This window comes from Triturus cristatus, chromosome 10, assembly GCF_964204655.1.
Source record: "Triturus cristatus chromosome 10, aTriCri1.1, whole genome shotgun sequence".
Classification (NCBI taxonomy): domain Eukaryota; kingdom Metazoa; phylum Chordata; class Amphibia; order Caudata; family Salamandridae; genus Triturus; species Triturus cristatus.
The window spans coordinates 903,914,582-903,926,652 of record NC_140593.1 but is presented as its reverse complement, the minus strand read 5'-3'; the positions used below and the strand labels follow the sequence as shown (position 1 = coordinate 903,926,652).

The 12,071-nt window shown below is 50.4% G+C and overlaps 1 protein-coding gene across 3 annotated transcripts in view; it reads right to left on the bottom strand.

Moving 5' to 3' along the window:
• LOC146796219 (cathelicidin-1-like) overlaps window positions 1-4,751 on the bottom strand; it is a 211,340-nt gene extending 206,589 nt beyond the window's left edge. The window contains exon 1 of one of the 3 annotated variants that reach the window (XM_085628726.1): window positions 4,313-4,751. In XM_085628726.1, coding sequence (XP_085484852.1) covers window positions 4,313-4,498 — 186 coding nt within the window. In that variant the 5' untranslated portion in view covers window positions 4,499-4,751. The remainder of the gene's footprint in view (window positions 1-4,312) is intronic. The other 2 variants (XM_085628724.1, XM_085628725.1) reach the window with 2 other exon arrangements.
• Window positions 4,752-12,071: the final 7,320 nt, after the last annotated feature.

The following is a 12,071-nucleotide window of genomic DNA, read 5'->3' as shown; positions in this document are numbered from 1 at the left end:
TTGGAGGAGAGAGCCGTCCCTCCAAAAATAGGCTCCGTCTTTTTCAGATTAGGGGGCGTGTTCCGTGCTGTTCTTTCCACTTTTTAGCCACGCCCTTTTTTAGGCGTGTTTTTCTCTCCTCCAGCCAATGGCAAGAGGAGAGAAAAAGAAACACGCCCCCGAATCCGAAAACGCCACTGTGTTTCTCCGAGGCATTTCTGCTTCGCCTCGGAGAAAGGCAGCGGTGTGCTTGTTACTCTTCCCAACTCTAAAAACGTTTCCATCTGTTGAGGAAACTGTTTTGCAATAATGCACCGCGTAACCAACGTCAGGGACCCAATTTATAATATGAATTTTCTTCTGTGAAATTGAACGCATCCTCCTCGGATTGAGTTCACGTGCAACCGATTTATCAATTTTGGTCAAAACCATCAGAGGGATTCGCTTTGAGGCGTGTTTGTATTTCTGCCAAGAATTGATCGCCGACCACTTCAAGCTTGAATTTTTCCACAAACCAAGTGATATTAACTTAAACAACATCGGAAAAGAACGCAGCGCGCGCCTCACGCCAAATCTGCTGAGGTGGAAAACCCCTCCCAAAAGTGGATTGTAGCAAAAACGTGTAATGTTTTAGGAGCCTGGGGTATGTTTGTGTCAGAATCATAGTAAACAAACGGCTTTGCAACAAAAACACATTGTCTTCGGAAGAAGCAAACGTGTTGCGGCCCGCGAACTGCCAACTCTTGGGTGTAAAATACGCGCTAATCTTTGCAGAGGTCTGCGCGTGCGCGCCGATACTGCTGCTGTTATTATAAATACTCTGATTCATATTATTATCGTTGTTCTTTTCGTTGCTACTATTGTCATTTTTATTATTGTTACATCAGTTCCATAGTCACGTTCTTTCTTCGTGGTCGGGAGTGAGTGTATTTTTATGTATTGAGGCTCTGTATATGGCCGGAATCAGTGCATCATTGACCGGAAGCTGCGACTCAGCGGGTCCTTGGGCCGGAAGCGGTACCTCAGTGGATCGTTGGTCCGGAAGCAGACTGAGGCACAATGGGTCTTGGGGCCGGAAGCGGTACATCGGTGGTGCAGAAGGCCGAAAGCTGATTTTGGTGCAGTGTGTTCTGCGGCTGGAAGCGGGGACTTAGTGGGGTATGGGGCCGGCCCCATCAGTGGGGTCCCATCAGTGGGGGCTGGAAGCGGTACATATGTGGGGCTGGGGGCAAGAGGCGGGGCATCAGTTTGGCCATGGACGGATTTCTTATCGCTTGGATCAGTTTCCTACACACCATCACCCAGACTGCAGAGATAGGAAGCCATGGCTTCTCACGCATCCAGCGTGAATGTGCAAACTTACCTTGCACAAACACTGCACACGAAAAAAAGCAAACGTTATACTCCCACCGGAGCCAAGTTCAGCAGCGTGTGTGCTCCTCATCTGCTCTGTGGATTTCTCATGGCCGCGTAGCTCGCCGCATGGGGCAGGGGCCCCGCTCGCGCCTGGATCTGTTGCGGAACTTGCTGACGGCGCTGGTGCGGCACGAGCGGATACAGACAACCTTGGCTCGCGCCGACGAGCTGCGCTTCTATGCCGAGAGGATGAGCACGAGACCGGGTCCGACGGATGGAAGCTGCAGGCTAGTTGGGGGCTAAATGAGTGATTGGTGCACACACGGGGGCAGGGGATCGTTTGCCGAGCTTGGAGCAGAAAGGCTGAGGCATTTGTAAAAGGCATTTCAATGTGATACATGTGCTTCGGTAAGGTAGATGGTTTAAGAGTGTGGTTATGGCGTCGGGGGTGGGGCGAGTTGCACTCGAGTTCATTAAAGTATATTATATTGGAATCGATGAGCCACACATTCTCTCTCTATCTCACTACCTCACTATCTATTTCTATATCACTCTCACTACCTCACTATATCACAACACACTCTCTCAAAACTTCACTACATCACTCTCTCACTACCTCACAACTTCACTCTCTCTTTCTAAATCACTAATTCACTCTCTCTATCTCACTACCTCACTCTCTCTCTCAAATACACTAAGTCACTTACACTCACTCTTTCACTACCTCACTCTATCTCACTACTTCACTACATCACTCTCTGTTTCTATCTTAATACCTCACAACATCCCTCACTACCTCACTCTCTCTTTCACTACCTCAATCTTTCTCTCTCACTACATCACTCACTGTTTCCATCTCACTACGTCAGAAAATACCTCTCACTCACTACCTCACACTCTATCTACCTCACTCTCTCTCACTACATAACTCTCTATACATCACTACTCCCCTCTATCTATATCACTACTTCTCTCTCTAAAAAGATCACTACCTCACTCTCTCACTACCTCACTCTCTATATCACAACTTAACTCTCTCTCTAACTCACTACATCACTCACTCTCTATCTCTCTACCTCACTCTTTCTATCTCACTAACTCACTTTCACTGTCTCTTTCACTACCTCTCTCTATCTCACTACATCACAACACCACTCTGCTTACATCTCACTACCTCACAACATCCCTCTCCCACACTACATCACTGTTTCACTACCTCACTCTTTCTCACTACATAACTCTCTCTACCTCACTACTCCACTCTATCTCACTACCTCACTATCTCACAACTTCTCTCTCTCAAAACATCACTACCTCACTCTCTATCTCACAACCTCACAACTTCACTCTCTCTCACTCACTACCTCAATCACTCTCTATCTCACTACCTCACTCTTTCTATCTCACTAACTCACTTTCACTCTCTCTTTCACTACCTCTCTCTCTATCGTACTACATCACAACATCACTCTATGCTTATATATCACTACCTCACAACATCCCTCTCCCTCACTACCTCACTCTTTCACTACCTCACTCTCTCACTCTCTATCTACCTCACTCTCTATCTCACTACCTCACTCTCTATCTACCTCACTCTCTCTCACTACCTCACTCTCTATTTCAATACCTCACTCTCTCTCTCTCTCTCTCTCACTACCTCTCTCTCTGCTAATGCAATAGGTATCACATATGCAAAAAAAGCTAATGCCAATAGAGATGACAATGCCATTTATTTAGGGATACAAAAATGATAAAATAATGAGCAATACCAATAGCTCTACCTATAATATTGCCGAGACCATTGCACTGTAAATGCTTGTTTAAACACCTGTGAAGTACTCGGGACCAGCTGCAATTTAGACAGACGCCAGCCCGCGAGGCTGTCTCAGCCGGGCTGACACACATGAGGGGGTGGCTGAAGCCCGGGGAGCCCAATGGGTGTTGCGCGCCTGCTAGTGCTACTGTGGTGAAAATTTACCGCTGACGTTACGTCACCCTGTGCCTGCTTAACTGTTTGTGTGTGGCTTCTGGTCTGTATGCATGGATGCCTGCATGCATTCGGCGTGCATGGCTGTTTGTCTCTTGGAATCTGTGAAATTGAGTGCCCAAAGGCGTGTTGCTCTGTGTGCATAATGTATGCATGCCTGTGCCAGACCTGCCAATTAATGTTATGTTATGATGTTATGTTATGATGAATTTATATAGCGCACATACACCGGATTGGTTTCTTGGCGCTACTTGGGTCAGAGACAAGGGATTTATGAATCAGTGGGTCAGTCGAATGCTTGTTTGAAAAGCCAGGTTTTTTGCAGTTTACGGAAGGCCGTGAAATTGGGGGGGGGGGGGTCTTGGTTTCTGGGTGTTGTGCAGATCACATGGGTGTTGTGCAGATCACACAGGCTTAGCCACTTTAAATTCACCGCCCCCAAAAAACAACAGAACAAAGCATTCTGAGGCTGTCGCCGATTTGCTTTGGAAGTTTCACACCCCGTAGGACAGGCCGTGCGGTTGATCGTGTGTTCACAGTGTGGTATCGGCTCTCTTACACAGGGACGAGATGAGAGCCGACATCGTCTGGCACACGATGGCAACGTGCAAGTTGTAAAGTCTGCGTGTATAGATTGAAAAAACAGTTTTCAACATGCACTTGGAACTACCTACGACACAACCTGCTTTAACCCTCTGAGCTAACTTACTGAAACACCACTGCGTGCGCTCTTCTTTCGACCAGCGTTTACTTCCAGTCTAATTCTGAAGTTGAGACGAGTGCATGAAATATCACAGAACAAAGCTTTCGTTTGCCTATTTTTAACAAATATGTATTGGCTTGGGATTCATATTTAAACGCAATCTACCCCCTTTTCTGCTCAGATAGGCAAGCAGAGAAACAAGACACAGGGCCGCCCCTATTTAGTAGCCAATGCGCCAGTAGTTAGTAAGTAGCCTTTAATTGAATTTAGTGAAGAGTACTCACCAGACCTGCGTCAGGCGCAGACTCGACGAGTTTGAAATAAGCCACACCGGGCTCTCGGTTGTAGATTTCTAGAGCCTTGGCTACGATTAAGGCATCTCGGCTACTTGCAGGAATGTTCTGGAGGGACGCCGAGGTGGCTACCGAAGTCCCGCCAAGGACCAACGTGAGTATGAGGCACAGTTCCATGCTGGTGGCTGTAGCGAGATACGCGACTGGACTGGATATGGCCTCCGCCGTGCAGAAAGCCCCTTATATAGCCAGCTGTTTCAGCTCCCCTCGGAATGTCCCCTGGAGGCCTCACGTCAAAGACCACATGCCGTTCAGAAAACTGAGAGTTAACGTGTTTTAAATACTTCGAATTAAGACACAGACAGGAAAGAACAAGTCAAGCAAAGTGCCCTAGGGGCAAAGCACAGTTTTTTTTTTGTAATATAAAATCGGAAATTCCTTGCAAAGTAGGTTGGATGTTTTGGAAAAAAGCATTACGTAGTGTTGGCACAGTTTCACGCAGCATACTTCCGCCGCAGCTGTCTGTTGAAGAAAAATATGTTTTGCGAGACCTGCAGTCTATTTTCTGATTTACCCGGGATGAAGAAACAGATCTGTTGTACAGGACACATTCCTCCTCAGAGTGGACGATGGTGCCTCTCGCATCTTTTCCTGCTGAGTGTAGCTATCTTTAAGGTTTGTTACAGTGGAACCCTCCATGTCATTATAATGTGCATTCGGTGATTCGTTTTTGCGTAGTTGCAGAAAGTGGTCATCAGCACTCATTTTTTGAGGATTGGGACTTATTTTCTATCGTCAGACTGAGACCTAGAGGAATAGAGAGAAAGTCAAAATGGGGGGAAAAGGAGAAATAGAAAGATAAGACAACAGTAGGACAAAGAGAAACACATTTGAGAATAAAATTAGTTTAGGAATGAGATAAAAAGACAGTAAGTGTAGGCTGGGGGGAGAATGAGACAAGAAGTGAAACCAAGAATCGGCAGCCTTAGGTTTAGTAACCTCTAAATATTGTTGCACCATTGGTGGTTCCTAAGAAATTGTTTTGAACTGCTTTGAACTTTCAATGCTTCTTTGCAGGTGACTACAAGGTGGTTCTCAAAATGTAGGGTGCCCTGCTAATGTTTGTGTAGTGTGTCATGTTTAAGAAAAGTACACATGCATTACCTCTACGTCCCTCGTCCTCGACCCAGTCATCACTAATTAGGGATTCCACAAGACAGGAAACAAAACAGGAAACGCTTTTTAGGCTCCACCCACCCTCCCGTCAGGGGCTATAAGAACCCAGCCAACCAAAAGCACATCCTGTTTTGTTTCCTGTCGGTGGACCTGACGGGGACGCTGGGGTAGGTGCCGGGCACTTACCTGCTTCGTGGTGTCTTGTGGTGTCCTCCTCTGCTGGGCTTTGGGGGCGCTGCTGGGCCTCCGTGGGACGTCGTTGAGTCGGGCTGCTGGGCTTCCTGGACTCTGCAGGTTCCTGGTTGCTGGTCCTGCTGGACTGTGCTGGCTTCCTGGGTGCCTGTTCTGCTGGTCACGTGAGTTTTTCCCTTGCCTTTGAGGAGCGCCTGGGGTCTCTGTGTTCCGGTTTTTCTTCCCAGGTTTGGGGCTCTGTCCTCTGCTCTGTTCTGGCAGTCATGGCGGTTGGTTGGGAGCGCCCGGGTTTGTGAGGCCGGGCGCTCCGTTTCCTGTCTTTCCCTGCCTTCTGTGTGGAGCGCCCGGGGTGGGGTCCGGGCGCTCCATTCTCCGCTGCTTCTGGCGCACTCGGGTTGGGGTGCCGAGCGCTTCCTGATTTCTGGGGCAGTTCTGGCAGGCCCGGGTGAGCTCCGGTTGCGATGCTCGCCTCGGTCCTGGGAGCGCTCGGGTTGGGGACCGAGTGCTCCTTCGTTTTATGGAACTGTCGACAGCGCCCGGGTGAGCTCCGGTTGCGCTGCTCGTCTCCGGCCTGGGAGCGCTCGGGTTGGGGGCCGTGTGCTCCTTCGTTTTTCCACCTGTATGCTCAGCGCCGGGTGGGCTCCGGTTGCGCTGTTTTTTCTTCTTGGCTTTGCAGCACCCGGGTGGACTCCGGTTGCGCTGCTACAGTTCGTGGTTTCTCTGCTTTCGGCGGCCGCGCGCTGCCTTATTTTCTAAGTTCCGATTTTGGCCACGCCCCCTTTTGCCTCGGTTTCGGGTTTCTGCCGGGTTGTTGGGGGCGGGGTTTTTCTGGGGTTCCTCTTCTTGAAAAGGAGGTTGGTCGTCTGTTCTCTAAACTTCGCTGCTCCTGGTTGGTCTTGCTGTTTTGCTCTTCTGATTCTTTGGCTGCTGCTTTGATGGGGAAGCATCATAGGAAGAGGAGGCATGTGTTTCCTGTGTCTTCTTCCTCTTCTCCTCAGGACAGTGCGGATCCTGTACCCCCTGGGAAGCGTCCCAAGCTGGATGATGTCCATTTGAAGCGTCTTATTTTGGAGACCTTATCTGACCTGAAGTCCTCCAAACAGTCTGCTGGGGGTCGTTCTGGTGGAAACGCGGCTTTTTACTCTGACATTTCCTCTTCGGGATCCTCTGATGATGCTTCTTTGAGTGCGGTGGATCTAAAGGGAAAGTATGTCTCCAGGGAACTGTTGCCGGACTTACTTTCTCATGTGCGTGAGAACATGGGGTTCCCAGATGACGCTGTGGCCAGCACTTCTTCGGATGCAGTTCTACCTCAATTTAGGAAGCCTGTTACGTCTTCGCTTCCTGTACATCCATTTGTGATGGATGTACTCTTGAATGAGTGGAAAGACCCTGATCATATTATGTTGCCGCGCTTCATGTCGAAGCTCTACCCTTTGCAGGACATGGAGGAGTCCTTTCCTGAGTCTGTGCGTGTGGACTCCATTGTCGCTAGTTTGGTTGGTCGTCCTTCCATGGCTGATGATAACATTCTTCAAGATGGAGTGGATAAAATGATTGACACTGCTTTGCGCAAATCCTATGCTGGTTCTCACCTTGCCATCCGTGGAGGTATTTACGGTACTTGTGTGGCGCAATCACTCTTGACTGACTTTAAGACTTTGTTCTCGACTATGCAGGAGGGTGGTTGCTGTCCAGATTTACTGGAATCGATGGAACGTCAGGCTGAGTTCCTATCGGATATTGCCTTTGATTCCGTACGTGCTTCTGCTCTGTCTTGTGGTTCCTCTATCGCGGCTCGTAGGAATCTGTTGTTGAAAGGTTGGAATACTGATGCCGCCCAGAGGTCCATGGCCTTACGTTTACCTTTTACTGGCCCTCGTCTCTTTGGGGATGCCTTGGAAGACAAACTGCATAAAGTGTTTAAAGAACGTAAACATTCCTTTTCCTTCCGGAGGCAACCTTCCCGTAAAGATTTTTCCTCTTCGCAGGCCAAGTCTTTTCGTCAACCTTCCCGGTTTCAGCACTCCTCCTTTAAAGGTTCTCGTGGAGCTGGTCGTGGTTTCCCTCGGAAGTTCCAGAAGAAGCCTCCTCGTGATGCTGGTCCTGGGCCGCAGCGTTCCTGACTATGCCCCTCCGTTCGTGGATCCCACTGGAGTGACGTCCATGGTTGGTGGGAGATTGAGGTTGTTCCTTCCAGCCTGGCGTCTGTCAACCTCGGATCAGTGGGTGCTGGATGTCCTGGACCGGGGGTATCGGATCGAGTTTCTGTCCCCTCCGCCTCCCTCGGGTGTAGTGCGGACTCCGACTCCCTTGTGCCACTCCCGTCGCCAATCCTTGAGGGACGGTGTTCAGGCCCTGTTTTTCAAGAACGCTATTGTTCCCGTTCCCAGGTTGGAGTGGGGTCTGGGGACCTATTCGATTGTTTTCCTGGTGCCGAAAGTCACGGGGGGGTTCCGGCTTGTCATCAATCTCCGGAGTCTGAACCTATTTGTGAAGAAGATCCCGTTCAAAATGGAGACCTTGCAGCGAGTGGTCCCGCTGATTCAGGCCGGATGGGTGTTTACTACTCTGGATCTCCAGGACGCCTACCTTCATGTGCCGGTGGCCCGGGAGGATCAGATGTTCCTGCGTTTCTGCCTGGAGGGTCATCATTGGCAGTTCTGTGTCCTTCCGTTTGGTCTCCGGTCCGCTCCCCGAGTGTTCACCAAGGTGGTTGCTCCTTTGGTGGCCCTTCTTCACCTCCGGGGGGTGTCTGTGTTCCCCTACCTGGACGATTGGCTGCTCCAGGCTCCCTCCCCAGAGGTCATGTCTCAGCACCTTTCATTGACCATCCTTACGCTAGAAAGTCATGGTTTTCTGGTGAACTTTCCAAAGTGCCAGCTTCTTCCTGCCACTCGACGGACTTTCATTGGGGCCATCTTCGACTCCGTCCTGGGCAAGGTGTTCCTGCCGGATTCTCGGATTCGGCGTCTTCAGTCCCTGTTGCGGATCTTGTTGTCCCAGGCTGCGGCTCCCCTTCTTCAGTGGCTCGAGGTTCAGGGTCATATGGCCGCTACTGTCTTCACGGTGCCCTGGGCCAGGGTTCATCTGCGGCCTCTGCTGTGGCATGTTCAGCGTTGGGTGCCGTTTCCGGTTCAGGACTATGCTCTGTCTGTGCCTGTGTTCTTGGGGGTGGTGTCGGATCTCCAGTGGTGGCTGGATTCCGCGAATCTCTCGAAGGGGATGTGGATTCACCTGCCGCCCCCTTTGGTGTTGACGACGGATGCCAGTGCGGCCGGTTGGGGGGCCACGTTGGGACAGTGGTCTGTTCAGGCTCGCTGGCTCCGGATGGAGTCCCGTCGCTCGTCCAATTGGAGGGAACTGTCTGCTGTGGCCAGGGCTCTTCGTTTCTTCCATTCCCGTCTGCTGGGGTGCAATGTCCTGGTGAGGTCGGACAACACCGTGACTGTGGCTTACATCAACCACCAGGGCAGTACTCGCAGCCCTTCCTTGAATTTGGTGGCTTGTGCGATTGCGGGTTGGGCGGAGCGTCATCTTCTGGCTCTCTCGGCTCAGCATATCCGGGGGGTAGACAATGTGGTGGCGGACGCCTTGAGTCGCAGGTTTCCGTCTTCCCTCTCCCTGTGTCTCTCCCCCAGGTTGTTCCGGTTGATCTGTCGGAGGTTCGGGACTCCCCTGCTGGACTTGTTTGCCTCCCGGGCGGATGCTCAACTCCCCCTGTTTTGTTCTCGGGCCCCGGAGTTGGGTGCTTGGGGGGTGGAGGCGTTGTCTCTTCGGTGGCCCCCTTGATTGCTGTACGCCTTCCCCCCCTTCCCCCTGATTCCTGCCTTCTTGCTGAAGGTCCAGAGGTTGGGTGCCCAGGTGGTAGCGGTCTTACCTCACTGGCCGCGGAGGTCCTGGTTCCCTTTGTTGTTGAGCCTGGCGGTGGGCCCTCCTTGGATTCTGCCACTTCATCCGTCTCCCCTGAGGTCCCCCTACCCTTCCCTCCTGGTCCCTCTCACCTTGGCGGTTTGGAGGTTGAACGGCTGTCGCTTGGGGTCCGGGGTTTGCCTGATCACCTCATCACTGTGATGCAAGGGTCTCGTAGGGGTTCCACTTTGTCCTCCTACTCTAAACATTGGGCTTCTTTCTCCTCTTGGTGTGCGGGGCTTGGTCTCTCTCCTGTCTCTTGTCCTATCGCTTCCATTCTGCAGTTTTTCTTGGATGGGTTTCAGAAGAAATATGCCTTGTCTACTCTGAGGGGCCAGTGGGCTGCTCTTCGGGCTTTCCGGGATCCGGCTTCTCTTCCTACTGCGGATGGTTTGTTGGTTTCCCGTTTGTTCCGGAGTTTCTCTCTGTCATCTCCTTCTTCACGCTCTCCGGTTCCTCCTTGGGATCTCTCTTTGGTCTTGGGTGCTCTGCAGTCTGCTCCTTTTGAGCCATTGGAGTCGGTGGACCTTAAGTTTCTCTCTTTTAAAGTGGCGTTTTTGGTTGCTGTGACTTCTGCCAGGCGGTTGGGTGAACTCACTGCTTTGCGTTGTTCTCCTCCCTTTTTGCGTTTCTTGGATGACGCGGTGGTCCTTTCTTTGGATCCTGGTTTTGTTCCCAAGATTCGTTCTAGGTTTCATTGCTCTCAGGAGTTGATTCTTCCTTCTTTCTGTCCTTCTCCTTCTTCCCCTGCTGAGTTGTTGCTTCACTCTTTGGATGTGCGGCGTGCTTTATCCCTTTATGTTGCACGGTCTGCGGGGTTCCGTTCCTCGGACTCCCTTTTTGTGACTTTTGGTTTGGCTGGTCAGGGTAAAGCTGCGTCTCGGCTTACTCTTGGTCGCTGGATCAAGTCTGTTATTTCTTTGGCTTATCAGGGATCTGGTTTGCCTTGCGCTTCTGGTGTTCAGGCCCGTTCCACTAGGGGTGTTTCTGCTTCCTGGGCTGCTTTTCATGGGGTTTCCCTTGATGAAATCTGTCAGGCTGGGACTTGGGCCTCTGAGTCTACTTTTGTGAGGCACTATCGCTTGAATTGTGCTCTGTCTGACCGGACCAATTTCGGTAGTGGTGTGTTGCGTGCTGTGGAGGTTGTTCCGCCTCCCTGATTCTGTGTTTTTTTCATTAAACTGTTTTTTACTGCACGCCTCTTTGTGTTCGGTCTCTGTTTTCTGTGTGGTTTGCCAAAGGCCTGTTGTTGGGGGTGCTTTGGTATGCCTCATTAGTGATGACTGGGTCGAGGACGAGGGACGTAGAGGTAATGCTATGATTACTTACCGGTAATCCCCATTACTCTTAGTCCTACTCGTCCTCGACCCAGTCATACTTCCCGCCCGCCCTCCCTGTCCAGGCCTTTGTTGCTTGGTATGTCAGGATGTGCTTTTGGTTGGCTGGGTTCTTATAGCCCCTGACGGGAGGGTGGGTGGAGCCTAAAAAGCGTTTCCTGTTTTGTTTCCTGTCTTGTGGAATACCTCATTAGTGATGACTGGGTCGAGGACGAGTAGGACTAAGAGTAATGGGGATTACCGGTAAGTAATCATAGCATCCCTTTCTTCCTTCCTTCCTTCCCTGCTCGTTTCCTGGTATGTTACCCCCTTTTCCCTTCCATTGCTCCTTGATTCCTCCCTTCCTCTTTCACTCCTTAAATTCCTTTCTTTCATCCACCACTGCAGATCATAACTTGTTAACATCCCTGAACAGCGCTTAAGCACCAAAGATGATGTCTTGAGGTAGTTTTCTTCTTTTCTTAAGGGCTGCAGCCAATAATTGACATGTAATGGGCCCCTTTCTCGTCCCTCCCATGTTTGTTGTGGTATTCTGCAAGCAGCAGTCCTTGCTCCCTCACCTTTTAATCTATGTGCGGAACCTCTACGTTTCATAATGGATGACCTTAGCATTGAGTCCCAACAATACACATTGACTGTGACTTCAAACTCCCATCATGCTGGAAAAAACAGAGTTATCAGTAGCTCAACACTTCCTCAGTCTGAATCCTGTAAAGACACAGATCATTCTGATTGGCTCATAATTCAAAATTGTCTGACCTCAATTACCACGCTGGGCATCTCCCTTAAGCTTGTAAAGTGTGCCCTATCTCTCCGCTCCACCCAAGCTAGTGAGTTCAGATTTGATCTTTCCATCCCTGACCAGGCCAGGGTTCAATACCATTTCAGGCTAATCAAAAATATTAAATCGTTGAACCCTGCAGCTGATGGTACAGTGGGCTCGCCTGGCTCAAATAAGGAAACCCTTTCACTTGGCATGCCTAAGATAAGCGAGACACCCATGAAAATCTGCACTTCACATAGTGGGGTGCTATGTTACTTGCTAATTTCAACTGATCTATCAGTCCAATCTTGAAATCCCTCAATAGGCTCCAATTAGGAGCCAGGTGTACCTTCAAACATGCTTGGCTGAG